Raw genomic sequence first — 17952 nt, forward strand, 5'->3', positions numbered from 1 at the left:
CTGGCGTCCGTGGTCACCAGGATCAAATCCTGTATGCCGAATCTGCGGCCCTCCAATAGATGAGCCTTTTGCAACCACCACAGAAGATATACCCTTGTCCTTGGCGACAGGGTTATTCGCAGGTGCATCTGAGGATGCGACCCTGACCATTTGTCCAACAGATCCCTTTGGAAAATTCTTGCATGGAATCTGCCGAATGGAATTGCTTCGTAAAAAGCCACCATTTTTCCCAGGACTCTTGCGCATTGATGTACAGACACCTTTCCTGGTTTTAGGAGGTTCCTGACAGGTCGGATAACTCCTTGGCTTTTTCCTCGGGAAGAAAAACCTTTTTCTGAACCGTGTCCAGAATCATCCCTAGGAACAGCAGACGTATCGTCGGAAAACAGCTGCGATTCTTGGAATATTTAGAATCCAGTCGTGCCGTCGAAGAACTACTTTAGATAGTGCTCTTCCGACCTCCAACTGTTCTCTGGAACTTGCCCTTTTTAGGTCGTGCAAGTAAGGGATAATTTAGATGCCTTTTTTCTTTGAAGAAACATCTTTTCGGCCATTACCTTGGTAAAAAGGCCCGGGGTGCCGTGGATAATTCAAACGGCATCGTCTGAAACTGATATTGACAGTTCTGTACCACGAACCAGAGGTACCCTTGATGAGAAGGACAAAATTTGGACATGGAGGTAATCCTTGATGTCCAGGGACACCATATAGTCCCCTTTTTTCCGGTTCGCTATCACTGCTCTGAGTGACTTTATCTCGATTTGAACCTTTTATGTAAGTGTTCAAAACATTTTAGATTTAGACTATGTGTCACCAAGCCGTCTGGCTTCAGTACCACCATATAGTGTGGAAAAATAATACCCTTTTCCTTGTCGTAGGAGGGGTACTTTGATTATCACCTGCTGGATATACAGCTTGTGAATTGTTTCCAATGCTGCCTCCCTGTCGGAGGGAGCCGTTGGTAAAGCAGACTTCAGGAACCTGCGAGGAGAAGATGTCTCGACTCTCCAATCTTTACCCCTGGGATAATACTCGTACGATCTAGGGGTCAACTTGCGAGTGATCCCACTGCACCCTGAGACTCTTGAGACTACCCCCCCACCTTGAGTCCGCTTGCACGGCCCCAGCGTCATGCTGAGGACTTGGCAGACGCGGTGGAGGGCTTCTTTTCCTGGGAAAGGGCTGCCTGCTGCAGTCTACTTCCCTTACCTCTATGTCTGGGCAGATATGACTGGCCTTTTGCCTGCATGCCCTCATGGGAAAGGAAAGATTGAGGCTGAAAAGACGGTGTCTTTTTTAGCTGAGATGTAACTTGGGGTAAAAAAGGTTGGATTTCCCAGCTGTTGCTGTGGTCCCCAGGTCCGATGGACCGACCCCCAAATAACTCCTTCCCTTTATACAGCAATACTTCCATCTGCCGTATGGGATCTGTATCACCTGACCACTGTCGTGTCCCTGACATCTTCTGGGAGATATGGACAACGCACTTATTTTGATGCCAGAGAGCAAATATCCCTCTGTGCATCTCACATACATATATATAGAATGCATCCTATTAAATGCTCTACATGAATAAAATATTTTCAGTCAGGGAATCCGACCAAGCCAACCCAGCCCTGCATCTCCAGGCTGATGGCGATCGCTGGTCGCAGTATAACCACCGTATGTGTGTATATACTTTTTAGGATATTTTTCCAGCTTCCTATCAGCTGGCTCCTTGAGGGCGGCCGTATCTGGAGACGGTAACGCCACTTGATAAGCGTGTGAGCGCCTTATCACCCTAAGGGGTGTTTCCCAACGTACCCTAATTTCTGGCGGGAAAGGGTATAACGCCAATATTTGCTATCGGGGTAACCCTACGCAACCTCACACACTTCATTTTATTTTATCTGATTCAGGAAAAACTACAGGTAGTTTTTTCACTCCCACATAATACCCTTTCTTGTGGTACTTGTAGTATCAGAAACACGTAACACCTCCTTCATTGCCCTTAACGTGTGGCCCTAATGAGAAATACGTTTGTTTATTCACCGTCGACACTGTATTCAGTGTCCGTGTCTGTGTCTGTGTCGACCGACTGAGGTAAATGGGCGTTTTTAAAACCCCTGACGGTGTTTCTGAGACGCCTGGACCGGTCCTAATAGATTGTCGGCCGTCTCATGTCGTCAACCGACCTTGCAGCGTGTTGACATTCTCACGTAATTCTCTAAATAAGCCATCCATTCCGGTGTCGACTCCCTAGAGAGTGACATCACCATTACAGGCAATTTCTCCGCCTCCTCACCAACATCGTCCTCATACATGTCGACACACACGTACCGACACACAGCACACACACCGGGAATGCTCTGACAGAGGACAGGACCCACTAGCCCTTTGGGGAGACAGAGGGAGAGTCTGCCAGCACACACCAAAAACGCTATAATTATATAGGGACAACCTTATATAAGTGTTTCTCCCTTATAGCATCTTTTATATATATACAATATCGCCAAAATCAGTGCCCCCCCTCTCTGTTTTAACCCTGTTTCTGTAGTGCAGTGCAGGGGAGAGCCTGGGAGCCTTCTCTCCAGCTTTTCTGTGAGAGAAAATGGCGCTGTGTGCTGAGGAGATAGGCCCCGCCCCTTTTTCGGCGGGCTCGTCTCCCGCTATTTTTGAAGTTAGGCAGGGGTTAAATATCTCCATATAGCCTCTGTGGGCTATATGTGAGGTATTTTTTGCCTCTAATAAGGTTTTTATTTGCCTCTCAGAGCGCCCCCCCCAGCGCTCTGCACCCTCAGTGACTGTTGTGTGAAGTGTGCTGAGAGGAAAATGGCGCACAGCTGCAGTGCTGTGCGCTACCTTTATGAAGACTCAGGAGTCTTCAGCCGCCGATTTTGGACCTCTTCTCTCTTCAGCGTCTGCAAGGGGGCCGGCGGCGCGGCTCCGGTGACCATCCAGGCTGTACCTGTGATCGTCCCTCTGGAGCTAGTGTCCAGTAGCCAAGCAGCAAATCCACTCTGCACGCAGGTGAGTTCACTACTTCTCCCCTAAGTCCCTCGTTGCAGTGATCCTGTTGCCAGCAGGACTCACTGTAAAGTAAAAAACCTAAGCTAAACTTTCTCTAAGCAGCTCTTTAGGAGAGCCACCTAGATTGCACCCTTCTCGTTCGGGCACAAAATCTAACTGGAGTCTGGAGGAGGGTCATAGGGGGAGGAGCCAGTGCACACCACCTGATCTGGTAAAAGCTTTACTTTTTTGTGCCCTGTCTCCTGCGGAGCCGCTATTCCCCATGGTCCTTTCAGGAACCCCAGCATCCACTTAGGACGATAGAGAAATGAAATTACGCAGTAGCTAACGAGAATCAGTATACAGAACAGAGCACAGTAAGGGTCTCAGCAGCCAGTGAAATGGTTCCCAGTCCCAAGTTGAGCAAAATCAGTCCGGAGGATGAGTCCACCCTGGAACAAAGTAATCCAGCCAAATGACAGTCCCTCGAGAGTGGGCAGAAGGATAAACTGTGCCATCAGCCGTCGCACACATCTGTGTCAAAATAAACGTATAGGGACAAGTTGCACACAGTTTTTGAAGGAACGCGGCAGGGAGGTTGTTCCTAACATCTTGGAGAACTAACCACAGATCTTCTGTTGATGTAGGCTTCCTCAAATCCTTCTGTCTCTTCATGTAATCCCAGACAGACTCGATGATGTTGAGATCAGGGCTATGTGGGGGCTATGTCAACACTTCCTGGACTCCTTGTTCTTTTTTTACCCTGAAGCTAGTTCTCCACCATGCTTCACTGTTCCATGCAGACACTCATTATTGTACTACTCTCCAGCCTTTCAGCAAACAAACTGCCTTCTGTTACAGCCAACTATTTAAAATTTTGGCTCATCAGCACCTGCTGCTATTTTTATGCACCCCAGTTCTGATGTTTTCACGTATATTTGGAGTCGCTTGGCCTTGTTTCCTCATCAAAGGTATGGCTTTTTGGCAGCAATTCTTCCATGAAGGCCATTCTGGACAGACTTCGAAGTTACAGTTGATGGGTGTACCTGGGTCCCACTGGTTTCTGTCAGTTCTGAGCTGATGGCACTGCTGGACATCTTCCCATTTCGAAGGGAAGTAGGCATGACGTGTCTTTCATCTGATGCACTAAGTTTCCTTGGCCAAACACTACGTCTATGGTCCTCAACGTTGCCAGTTTCTTTGTGCTTTTTCAAAAGAGCTTGAACAGCACATTCTGAAACCCCAGTCTGCACTGAAATCTCTGCTTGGGAGAGACCTTGCTGATGCAGTATAACTACCTTGTGTCTTGTTGCTGTGCTCAGTCTTGCCATGGTGTAATCACCTGTGACATGAAACTGTCTTCCACAATCTCACATTTGTAGTAGTTTCACTGTTCCTCACCAAGTTTTAAGCCTCCTACACAGCTGTTTGTTTGTTTGTTAATGATTGTGTTTCAATCTACAAAAGAAAATGATCATTTTCACCTGTTTTGTATGATTGGTTAATCATACACCTGACTAAAATCCTATAAAATTCCTGACTTTGTGCAAGTGTAGCTAGAAGAACTGATGCTGTTTTGAAGACAAAGGGTAGTCACACAAAATACCAATTTGATTTAGACTTCTCTTCTGTTCATTCACTTTGCATTTTGAAAATTGATAAAAAGAAACTATTACCACTTCTATTTTTGAAAACATTCTTACTTTGCAGCATTTTTTCCACACCTTCCTAAAACTTTTGCAAAGCATTATGTATTGTATGGTAAGATATTATATATATATATATATATATATATATATATATACACATATACATACACATACACACACTGCTCAAAAAAAATAAGAATTTACTTACAGATAATTTTATTTCTCGTAGTCCGTAGTGGATGCTGGGAACTCCGTAAGGACCATGGGGAATAGCGGCTCCGCAGGAGACTGGGCACAAAAGTAAAGCTTTAGGACTACCTGGTGTGCACTGGCTCCTCCCCCTATGACCCTCCTCCAAGCCTCAGTTAGGATACTGTGCCCGGACGAGCGTACACAATAAGGAAGGATTTATGAATCCCGGGTAAGACTCATACCAGCCACACCAATCACACCGTACAACCTGTGATCTGAACCCAGTTAACAGCATGATAACAGAGGAGCCTCTGGATAGATGGCTCACAACAACAATAACCCGATTTAGTTAACAATAACTATGTACAAGTATTGCAGACAATCCGCACTTGGGATGGGCGCCCAGCATCCACTACGGACTACGAGAAATAGAATTATCGGTAAGTAAATTCTTATTTTCTCTGACGTCCTAGTGGATGCTGGGAACTCCGTAAGGACCATGGGGATTATACCAAAGCTCCCAAACGGGCGGGAGAGTGCGGATGACTCTGCAGCACCGAATGAGAGAACTCCAGGTCCTCCTCAGCCAGGGTATCAAATTTGTAGAATTTAGCAAACGTGTTTGCCCCTGACCAAATAGCTGTTCGGCAAAGTTGTAAAGCCGAGACCCCTCAAACAGCCGCCCAAGATGAGCCCACCTTCCTTGTGGAATGGGCTTTTACAGATTTTGGCTGTGGCAGGCCTGCCACAGAATGTGCAAGCTGAATTGTATTACAAATCCAACGAGCAATAGTCTGCTTAGAAGCAGGAGCACCCAGCTTGTTGGGTGCATACAGGATAAACAGCGAGTCAGATTTTCTGACTCCGGCCGTCCTGGAAACATATTTTCAGGGCCCTGACTATGTCCAACAACTTGGAGTTCTCCAAGTCACTAGTAGCCGCAGGTACCACAATAGGTTGGTCCAGATGAAACGCTGAAACCACCTTAGGGAGAAAATGAGGACGAGTCCTCAATTCCGCCCTGTCTGAATGGAAGATCAGATAAGAGCTTTTACAGGATAAAGCCGCCCATTCTGACACGCGCCTGGCCTAGGCCAGGGCCAACAGCATGACCACTTTCCATGTGAGATATTTTAACTCCACAGATTCAAGTGGTTCAAACCATTGTGACTTTAGGAACCCCAAAACTACATTGAGATCCCAAGGTGCCACTGGAGGCACAAAAGGAGACTGTATATGCAGTAACCCTTTTACAAACGTCTGAACTTCAGGAACTGAAGCTAGTTCTTTCTGGAAGAAAATTGACAGGGCCGAAATTTGAACCTTAATGGACCCCAATTTTAGGCCCATAGACACTCCTGTTTGCAGGAAATGCAGGAATCGACCTAGTTGAAATTCCTCCATCGGGGCCTTACTGGCCTCGCACCACGCAACATATTTTCGCCTAATGCGGTGATAATGCTTTGCGGTTACATCCTTCCTGGCTTTGATCAGGGTAGGGATGACTTCATCCGGAATGCCTTTTTCCTTCAGGATCCGGCGTTCAACCGCCCTGCCGTCAAACGCAGCCGCGGTAAGTCTTGGAATAGATAGGGTCCTTGATGGAGCAGGTCCCTTCTTAGAGGTAGAGGCCACGGGTCCTCCGTGAGCATCTCTTGAAGTTCCGGGTACCAAGTCCTTCTTGGCCAATCCGGAGCCACGAGTATAGTTCTTACTCCCCTCCGTCTTATAATTCTCAATACTTTTGGTAAGAGAGGAAGAGGAGGGAACCCATACACTGACTGGTACACCCACGGTGTTACCAGAGCGTCCACAGCTATTGCCTGAGGGTCCCTTGACCTGGCGTAATAACTGTCCTATTTTTTGTTTAGGCGGGACGCCATCATGTCCACCTTTGGTTTTTCCCAACGGTTTACAATCATGTGGAAGACTTCTGCTGAGGAAGTCTGTTTCCCAGTTGTCCACTCCCGGAATGAACACTGCTGACAATGCTATCACATGATTTTCCGCCCAGCGAAAAATCCTTGCAGCTTCTCTACGTGGGCGACTGCCGTGATGTTGTCCGACTGGATCAGCACCGGCTGACCTTGAAGCAGAGGTCTTGCTTGGCTTAGGGCATTGTAAATGGCCCTTAGCTCCAAGATATTTATGTGAAGTGATGTCTCCAGGCTTGACCACAAGCCTTGGAAATTTCTTCCCTGTGTGACTGCTCCCTAGCCTCGCAGGCTGGCATCCGTGGTCACCAGGACCCAGTCCTGAATGCCGAATCTGCGCCCTCTAGAAGATGAGCACTCTGCAACCACCACAGGAGAGACACCCTTGTCTTTGGTGACAGGGTTATCCGCTGATGCATCTGAAGATGCGATCCGGACCACTTTTCCAGCAGGTCCCACTGGAAAGTTCTTGCGTGGAATCTGCCGAATGGAATTGCTTCGTAGGAAGCCACCATTTTTCCCAGGACCCTTGTGCACTGCTGCACTGACACTTGGCCTGGTTTTAGGAGGTTTCTGACTAGTTCGGATAACTCCCTGGCTTTCTCCTCCTGGAGAAACACCTTTTTCTGGACTGTGTCCAGGATCATCCTTAGGAATAGAAGACGTGTCGTCGGGATCAGCTGGGATTTTGGAATATTAAGAATCCAACCGTGCTGCCGCAACACTACTTGAGATAGTGCTACCCCGACTACCAACCGTTCCCTGGATCTTGCCCTTATCCGGAGATCGTCCAAGTAAGGGATAATTAAAACTCCCTTCCTTCGAAGGAGTATCATCATTTCGGCCATTACTTTGGTAAAGACCCGGGGTGCCGTGGACAAACCAAACGGCAGCGTCTGAAACTGATAGTGACAGTTCTGTACCACAAACCTGAGGTACCCTTGGTCAGAAGGGTAAATTGGGACATGGAGATAAGCATCCTTGATGTCCAGAGACACCATATAATCCCCTTCTTCCAGGTTTGCCATCACCGCTCTGAGTGACTCCATCTTGAATTTGAACCTTTGTATGTAAGTGTTCAAGGATTTCAGATTTAAATTAGGTCTCACCGAGCCGTCCGGCTTCGGTACCACAAACAGCGTGGAATAATACCACTTTCCTTGTTGTAGGAGGGGTACCTTGATTATCACCTGCTGGGAATACAGCTTGTGAATGGCTTCCCATACCGTCTCCCTGTCGGAGGGAGACGTCGGTGGTAAAGCAGACTTTAGGAAAACGGCGAAGGGGAGACGTCTCGAATTCCAATTTGTACCCCTGAGATACCACCTGAAGGATCCAGGGGTCCCCTGTGAGTGAGCCCACTGCACGCTGAAATTTTTGAGACGGGCCCCCACCGTGCCTGAGTCCGCTTGTAAAGCCCCAGCGTCATGCTGAGGACTTGGCAGAAAACGGGAGAGGGCTTCTGTTCCTGGGAACTGGCTGTTTGCTGCAGCCTTTTTCCTCTCCCTCTGCCACGGGGCAGAAATGAGGAGCCTTTTGCCCGCTTGCCCTTATGGGGCCCAAAGGACTGCTCCTGATAATAAGGCGTCTTCTTATGTTGAGAGGCTACCTGGGGTAAAAATGTGGATTTTCCAGCCGTTGCCGTGGCCACCAGGTCTGTTAGACCTACCCCAAATAACTCCTCCCTTTTATAAGGCGATACTTCCATATGCCTTTTGGAATCAGCATCACCTGACCACTGTCTTGTCCATAACCCTCTTCTGGCAGAAATGGACAGCGCACTTACTCTTGATGCCAGTCGGCAAATATCCCTCTGTGCATCACGCATATATAGAAATGCATCTTTTAAATGCTCTATAGTCAGTAATATACTGTCCCTATCTAGGGTATCAATATTGTCAGTCAGGGAATCCGACCAAGCCACCCCAGCACTGCACATCCAGGCTGAGGCGATTGCTGGTCGCAGTATCACACCTGTGTGAGTGTATATACATTTTAGGATATTTTACTGCTTTCTGTCAGCAGGTTCCTTAAGGGCGGCCGTATCCGGGGACGGTAGTGCCACCTGTTTAGACAAGCGTGTGAGCGCTTTATTCACCCTAGGGGGTGTTTCCCAACGTGCCCTATCCTCTGGCGGGAAGGGGTATGATGCTAATAACTTTTTAGGAATTAACAGTTTTTATCGGGGGAAACCCACGCATCATCACACACTTCATTTAATTCCTCAGATGCAGGAAAAACTACAGGCAGTTTTTTTTTTTTTTCACCCAACATAATACCCTTTTTAGTGGTACTGGTATTATCAGAAATGTGTAAAAACATTTTCCATAGCCTCAATCATGTAACGTGTGGCCCTACTGGAAGTCACATTCGTCTCTAAATCGTCGACACTGGAGTCAGTATCCGTGTCGGCGTCTGTATCTGCCATCTGCGGTAACGGGCGTTTTAGAGCCCCTGATGGCTTTTGAGACACCTGGACAGGCACAGGCTGAGTCGCCGGCTGTCTCATGTCATCAATCTTTTGTAAAGAGCTGACTCACATAATTCCTTCCATAAGCTCATCCACTCAGATGTCGACTCCCTAGGGGGTGACATCTCTGTTACAGGCAATTGCTCCGCCTCCACCTCATTTTCCTCCTCATACATGTCGACACAACGTACCGACACACAGCACACACACAGGGAATGCTCTGATAGAGGACAGGACCCCACTAGCCCTTTGGGGAGACAGAGGGAGAGTATGCCAGCACACACCAGAGCGCTATATATATATACAGGGATAACCTTATATAAGTGTTTTTCCCCTTATAGCTGCTGTATTGTTATACTGCGCCTAATTAGTGCCCCCCTCTCTTTTTTAACCCCTTTCTGTAGTGTAGTAACTGCAGGGGAGAGCCAGGGAGCTTCCCTCCAACGGAGCTGTGAGAGAAAATGGCGCCAGTGTGCTGAGGAGATAGGCTCCGCCCCCTTCTTGGCGGCCTTTTCTCCCGTTTTTCTGTGGAATCTGGCAGGGGTTAAAATTCATCCATATAGCCCTGGGGGCTATATGTGATGCATTTTCGCCAGCCAAGGTGTTTTTATTGCTGCTCAGGGCACCCCCCCTAGCGCCCTGCACCCTCAGTGACCGAAGTGTGAAGTGTGCTGAGGAGCAATGGCACACAGCTGCAGTGCTGTGCGCTACCTTGGTGAAGACAGGATGTCTTCTGCCGCCGATTTTCCGGACCTCTTCTTGCTTCTGGCTCTGTAAGGGGGCCGGCGGCGCGGCTCTGGGACCGGACTCCGAGGCTGGGCCTGTGTTCGGTCCCTCTGGAGCTAATGGTGTCCAGTAGCCTAAGAAGCCCAATCCACTCTGCACGTAGGTGAGTTCGCTTCTTCTCCCCTTAGTCCCTCGATGCAGTGAGCCTGTTGCCAGCAGGTCTCACTGAAAATAAAAAACCTAAAACTAAACTTTCACTAAGAAGCTCAGGAGAGCCCCTAGTGTGCACCCTTCTCGGCCGGGCACAAAAATCTAACTGAGGCTTGGAGGAGGGTCATAGGGGGAGGAGCCAGTGCACACCAGGTAGTCCTAAAGCTTTACTTTTGTGCCCAGTCTCCTGCGGAGCCGCTATTCCCCATGGTCCTTACGGAGTTCCCAGCATCCACTAGGACGTCAGAGAAATAAAGGGAACACTAAAATAACACATCCTAGATCTGAATGAATGAAATATTCTTATTAAATACTTTGTTCTTTACATAGTTGAATGTGCCGACAACAAAATCACACAAAAATGATCAATGGAAATCAAATTTATTAACCCATGGAGGTCTGGATTTGGAGTCACCCTCAAAATTAAAGTGGAAAAACACACTACAGGCTGATCCAACTTTGATGTAATGTCCTTAAAACAAGTCAAAATGAGGCTCAGTAGTGTGTGATGCCTCCACGTGCCTGTATGACCTCCCTACAACCCACACAAGTGGCTCAGGTAGTGCAGCTCATCCAGGATGGCACATCAATGCGAGCTGTGGCAAGAAGGTTTGCTGTGTCTGTCAGCGAAGTGTCCAGAGCATGGAGGCGCTACCAGGAGACAGGCCAGTACATCAGGAGACGTGGAGGTGGCCGTAGGAGGGCAACAACCCAGCAGCAGGACCGCTACCTCCGCCTTTGTGCAAGGAGGAACAGGAGGAGCACTGCCAGAGCCCTGCAAAATGACCTCCAGCAAGCCACAAATGTGCATGTGTCTACTCAAACGATCAGAAACAGACTCCATGAGGGTGGTATGAGGACCCGACGTCCACAGCTGGGGGTTGTGCTTACAGCCCAACACCATACAGGACGTTTGGCATTTGCCAGAGAACACCAAGATTGGCAAATTCGCCACTGGCGCCCTGTGCTCTTCACAGATGAAAGCAGGTTCTCACTGAGCACATGTGACAGACGTGACAGAGTCTGGAGACGCCAAGGAGAACGTTCTGCTGCCTGCAACATCCTCCAGCATGACCGGTTTGGCAGTGGGTCAGTAATGTTGTGGGGTGGCATTTCTTTGGGGGGCCGCACAGCCCTCCATGTGCTTGCCAGAGGTAGCCTGACTGCCATTAGGTACTGAGATGAGATCCTCAGACCACTTGTGAGACCATATGCTGGTGCGGTTGGCCCTGGGTTCCTCCTAATGCAAGACAATGCTAGACCTCATGTGGCTGGAGTGTGTCAGCAGTTCCTGCAAGACGAAGGCATTGATGCTATGGACTGGCCCGCCCGTTCCCCAGACCTGAATCCAATTGAGCACATCTGGGACATCATGTCTCGCTCTATCCACCAACGCCACGTTGCACCACAGACTGTCCAGGAGTTGGCGGATGCTTTAGTCCAGGTCTGAGAGGAGATCCCTCAGGAGATCATCCGCCACCTCATCAGGAGCATGCCCAGGCGTTGTAGGGAGGTCATACAGGCATGTGGAGGCCACACACACTACTGAGCCTCATTTTGACTTGTTTTAAGGACATTACATCACAGTTGGATCAGCCTGTAGTGTGTTTTTCCACTTTAATTTTGAGGGTGACTCCAAATCCAGACCTCCATGGGTTAATAAATTTGATTTCCATTGATCATTTTTGTGTGATTTTGTTGTCAGCACATTCAACTATGTAAAGAACAAAGTATTTAATAAGAATATTTCATTCATTCAGATCTAGGATGTGTTATTTTAGTGTTCCCTTTATTTTTTTGAGCAGTGTATATATATATATATATATATATATATATATATATACATATATATGGTATGGCACTCCTGGTGACTGCCTCAATAACACAAGTACCATCCATATACCTGTATCAACATTTGTACGGGCACCCGGTGCCATCATCTTATTTAGTAATAGGAAAGCCGAAACCTGCAGTGGTGTGTATACATGTGTGCGCGTGTATCTCTCTCTCTCTCTCTATATATATATATATATATATATATATATATATATACACACACATGAATTTGATATATATATATATATATATATATATATATAGAGAGAGAGAGAGAGATACACACGCATATATATATATATATATATATATATATATATATATATATATATATATATATATATACACATACATAAATATACACACACACACACCACTGCAGGTTTCGGCTTTCCCATTACTAAATAAGATGATGGCACCGGGTGCCCGTACAAATGTCGATACAGGTATATGGATGGTACGTGTGTTATTGATGCAGTCACCAGGAGTGCCATACCATATATATATATATATATATATATATAATGCAGTTAAATTACCGTCAGGAGACCGGCGCCGGAATCCCGACTGCTGACAATGCCACACATGTAAAAGGGCACTCTGGGATATTAGACAAAGCTGCCGAGGTGCCTTCCCAAGACAGTCATATACAGATGCAGGTGTCCCCCAGAAGAAGGAGCAGGCGGCACTCCTCCGGTTTTATATAAATCATTAAGATGATGAAAAGGCCAACAGGCCTCATATTTTTATAAGACTGGAGGAGTGCCACCTGTTCCTTCTTCTGGGGGACACCTGCATCTCTATCTGTGTGTGTATTATGTGTGTATATATATATATATATATATATATATATATATATATATATATAGATAGATATAGATATATAGATATAGATGTAAACACACACAATATGAATATACCAATGAATCTCTTAAAGTACTCATGGAACAGGATGAGAACCTGGGCACTTGACCGAACATTGTGGGGGTATTATTAAACAGGAAAAAGAATGACAAGAGGACTGAAGCAGAATGAGACTGAGGAGACATAGGCAATAAAGAAAAAAACAAAAGCAAGGCAACGCTAGGCATATATATTGTAGTATATAATAATAGTGTAAGTCTAGAAAGAAATATAAAACATGTTATAATTTAAACTGTTTTGTTAATTTAACACTTAAAGAGAACACACACACAGCCAACAGATTTCTTAAGAACCTGAGTCAAAGTGGAGGTTGCGTAATAATCAGTCTAAATGTTAAGATAAATCTTTGGGTGTATGATACTAAAAGTGTAAGACGTTCTCTTTATCAGTCTGTGAATTTTACATTTATATTTCAAACCAAACATCGCAATTTTACTGTCAAAAGAACACTAAAGTTCTTCCCTTCATATAGTAACTGAAGAAAGCAGACACACAAAACCTCTGCATTACCTCAGTGGCTAATCGCAAAATGAACATTGGCAATCCTTCCAGAGGTGGGATGTAGTTGTCCAATAAGAGTGGCAGTCCTGTAAGGTTTCCTTCCTGTTAACAACAAACCATACCATATTTTAGTTTAAAATTATTGTACACACATTTTTATAATATTATAGCACTGCATTATGGTAAGAACTTACCGTTGATAACGGTATTTCTCCTAAGTCCACAGGATCCACATGATAACATTAGGATATTTTGACGCAACAGCGGATTTGCATCAATCGGTCAAAGCTTTCGGCCTCCCAGCATGCAACGGGTCCGTCCATATATCCCCGCCTCCTGGTTCTGGCAAATCAATTGTTTTTCCAAAGCTCAAGGCAGGAGCATCAGAGAGAGCCCTAATCAGGAGAGAAGAACACATACGCACAACCTTCCGTACAAGAAGGAAGAGGTTAGTGATTGAAAGGATCCTCAAATCAGGTGCATCGGTATGGGATCCCTGTGGATCCTGTGGACTTAGGAGAAATACCGTTATCAATGGTAAGTTCTTACGATAACGAATATTTCTCCGGCAGGGTCCACAGGTTATCCACAGGATAACATTGGGATGTCCCAAAGCAATTTTGTGGTGGGGAAGCTCCTGATTGGACAGGAGAATCCTTCGCCCGAATTCAGTGTCCTGAGAGGCAAAGGTATCAAAGGCATAATGTCTAATGAATGTGTTAATGGAGACCATGTGGCTACTTAACATATCTATTCTGCGGATGCACCACGTTGTGCTGCCCATAATGGACCTACCTTACAAGTAGAATGAGCAGAGACATTAGCCAGAACAGGGAGATCAGCTTGAGAGTATGCTTCTGAAATTTTCATCAAAAGCCACTTCGCCAGTATCTGCTTATCAGCAGGCCATCCTCTCTTGTGAAATCTGTACAGAACGAAGAGAGTGTCTGTCTTTCTGATGGCACTGGTACGATCCACGTAGATCCTTAAGGCACGGACTACGTCAAATGATGCATCTCCCGCAGAAAGGTCCGGCCCCTGGAAGACCGAGACTACAATTTCTTCGTTAAGGTAGAATTTAGACACCACCTTAGGAAGATACCCAGATTTGGTTCTAAGAACCGCTATATCTGGATAAAGAAAAAAATAAGATATGGAGGGTGACATAACAATGCCCCTAAATCTGAAACTCTTCTAACTGAAGCAATAGCCAGTAGAAAGAGAACTTTAGCTGTCAACCAATTAAGATCCACTCTTTTTAGTGGTTTAAATGGGGCAACATGAAGGGCCTTTAGGACTAAACTTAGGCCCCAAGGCACTGAAGGAGGAAGAAAGGAGGTTGGATGTGCAACATTCCCTGGAAAAAAAATTGCACATCCTGCAGGTTTAGCAATTTTCTTTTGGAACCATACAGTCAATGCTGACACTTGTACTCTCAAGGAAGCCACCCATAAACCTTTATGCATTCCTGCTTGAAGGAATGCTAAGGCTCTGGAAACTCTAAAAAACCAAGGGTCAAATTTTTGATTACTGCACCATTGAATATAGGCTTGCTATATTTGGTGATAAATGCGAGCTGAGGAAAGTTTCCTTGCTCTGAGCATACTGTAGTTTCAATTACTTGTTGTGAGAATCCTCTTGCCTTCAGGATGGAAGTCTTAAGAGCAATGCCGTCAAAGACAGTGGATCCAGGTGTTTGTGATAACCAGGACCCTGAGACAGTAGATCTGGATGTTGAAGGCGTAGGAATGGAGCTTCCATCGACATCCTCTGCAGATCTGGGTACCAATGTTTTCTGGACCAAGCCGGAACTATTAGTAACATGGCACCCTTACCTTGTCTTACCTTTCGCATCACCCTGGATCACAAGGCGATTGGTAACAACACATGAGCCAGATGAAAGCTGACAAGTCATCCATAAAGGTCGCTCTGGGATCCTTTGTTCTTGACCCGAATGCAGAAACGTTGTTGTTCTGATGGGACGCCATAAGATCTCTCCGGTAACCCCCATTATCTACCTAAGTTTGTAAGACCTTGGGATGTAAAGGCCATTCTTTTGCACGAATGGTGTGTTGACTGAGAAAATCCGCTTCCCAGTTTAGGACTCCCGGAATGGATACTGCGGGCAATGAAGTTCTGCCCACCTTAAAGTGTGACTTGCCCTCTTCATTATGTTTTGGCTGCGAGTTCCACCTAATGGTTGAGGTACGCTACTGCCATTGCAATGTCCGAGCGGATTCAAACTGGTTTCATCAGAAGGATATTCTTTGCCTTAATAAATGCCATATATGGCCCGAAGTTCCAATATATTTATTGGCAGGGAACGTTTTTCCTTGGCCCACTGCCCCTGGAAACAACTCCTTCCTGACACTTCTTCCCAGCCCTGCAGGCTGGCATCCACTGTCAGAGTTTCCCAATCTGAAATCCAAAGGAGCCTCCTTTGTCCAGATAGGATGTCTGTAGCCACCAGGCTATTGACCTCCTAACTTCCAGAGGAAAGACCATATTCTGCGCTTTTATTGTCTGATGAAAAAACCTTTCCACTTGGAAAAGATCAAACATTGCAGATGTATCGAGTGGAACTGAGTATACTCCATCATGTTGACTGTCTACAAAATTAAACCCATTACACGCATTACTGTGTAAATGGATACCGTTTGACTGTGAAGCAACTCCTGAATCTTTAAGTGAATTTTGGATATTTTGTTCAGATGTAAAATTACTCTCTGAATACACAATTCCAACATAGCCCCCAAGTGAGTCACCCATTGTGACGGAACCAGAGACGACTTTGCCCAATTTATGAGCTGTAACAAGCTGTTGTCTGTTGCAGATCACACTGAACAATTCCTGAGACAGGATTAATAAATCGTCAAGGTATGTATTTTTAAAAATCCTTATCCCCTGCAAACGGAGATAAGATGCAATCACCACCATCATTTTGGTGAATACTCTGGGAGCTGTGGTCAGTCCAAATGTTAGGGCCTGAAACTGAAAATGATGCTGGGGGATAGCAAACCCGACATAGTGCTGATGGAACAGTGCTATATGAACATGTAGATAAGCATCCTGGATATCCAGGGATACCATAAAATCCTCCTGCTCCATGGCCAAATAATGGAACGTAAATTTAGGCTCTATATGAAACCAGAGGCACCCAAATGTACTTGTTCAGCACTTTGAGATTGAATATTGGCCGGAAAGACCCATTTGGCTTCTGGACTAAAAACAGGTTGGAATAAAAAAACCTTGTACTCGGTGTGCAGGAAAAACTGGAATTATCACTCCTGACTGAAGCAACTCCTGAACTGCCTCTTGCAAAGCCCTGGTCTTCGTTTCCACTGAAGATGGGCTGGTACAACTTTTAATGAGGGTGTTTCTTGAAAACACGTACAGCACCTGGTATTCTCAGGTGGTTTACCGTCCAAGTACTAACCAGGCTTGGCTTCCAAGATCATATAAGTTTGGGCATGTCCAGTGTGGTGTGGCTGTAGATCATAACCGTGAGATACCGCTTCTTGCACCCAGGCATCTGTAGTAGACTGCTGTCAGATCTGTGCAAACTGAAGAAGTCAGCCTCCCACCCTGGGTTCCCCTAGGTAGAGGCATGCACATCAAGCTGATGGCTTGTCTTAAGATTTGAAAATCGGTCCTCTGGTAGCCCAATACCTTTTAGTCTTACCAGACTTGTTGGATTGGGACTGTTTGCCATTACCATTTCCTTTTGCTTTTCCTTGATTCCAAAAGGACCGAAAAGCTGGAAACTAGGCTTGAATTTCTGTGTGAAAGGAAACTTCACTTTCTTAGAGTCTGCTTCTGACTCCAAAATACTGTTTAATTATTTACCAAAAGGAATATCTCCAGCAAACAAGGATAAGACTCCAGAACCTTCCTGGATTCTGAGTCAGCTTACCATGTACATAGCCAACCCGCTCTGCAAGCTGCTACTGCTGAAGCTGATGCCTAAGAGGCAATTGTACCCATATCCAGGGCCACTTATCGTTGCCTGTTTGATATGTGCAGTATGGAATTTTTGCTCTCCAGATGCCATTGAAAGATCCTCCTTCAATGCCTCAGCACAGGCTGCCACTGCTTACGCCATCCAGGCTGAAGCCACGGCTGGTCTAATGATTTAACACAAGGTAAAATGGTTTTTAGAAAACCATCGACTCTCCTATCCGTGACATCATTTATTTATGTTGAAAGCAGAAATAATGTCGATTTTCGCACCAATCTATGACATGCGAATATACTTTGGGAGCCACCTCCCTTTTTTAAACAGTCCCCAGCTGGACGAGGATAATTGGAATTCCATCTCTTGGAAATCAAACTTCTTACTGGGCGTAACCCAAACCTCTTTCCATCAGCTGTTTTGGGACGTTTAAACACAGTTGCCTTAGTTTTTAACACAGTCTCTGATGCCTTTTCAAAGGATACAATGGCTTACATAGCACTAATTAGCTCAGGTATGCCCACTGAGCTGAGACCTTCCACCGAAGTGCAATGAGTCCTCATCCTCCGA

General features: G+C 46.0%; 1 protein-coding gene across 4 annotated transcripts in view; it reads right to left on the minus strand.

The window, feature by feature from the left end:
- The window catches only part of MLH1 (mutL homolog 1), a 330449-nt gene that overhangs the window by 15267 nt on the left and 297230 nt on the right, over positions 1-17952 (minus strand). For all 4 annotated transcript variants that reach the window (XM_063922601.1, XM_063922603.1, XM_063922600.1 and 1 more), the window contains one exon: positions 13440-13532. In XM_063922601.1, the coding sequence (XP_063778671.1) occupies positions 13440-13532 (93 nt within the window). The remainder of the gene's footprint in view (positions 1-13439; positions 13533-17952) is intronic.

This window comes from Pseudophryne corroboree, chromosome 5, assembly GCF_028390025.1.
Source record: "Pseudophryne corroboree isolate aPseCor3 chromosome 5, aPseCor3.hap2, whole genome shotgun sequence".
NCBI classification, from domain to species: Eukaryota; Metazoa; Chordata; class Amphibia; order Anura; family Myobatrachidae; genus Pseudophryne; species Pseudophryne corroboree.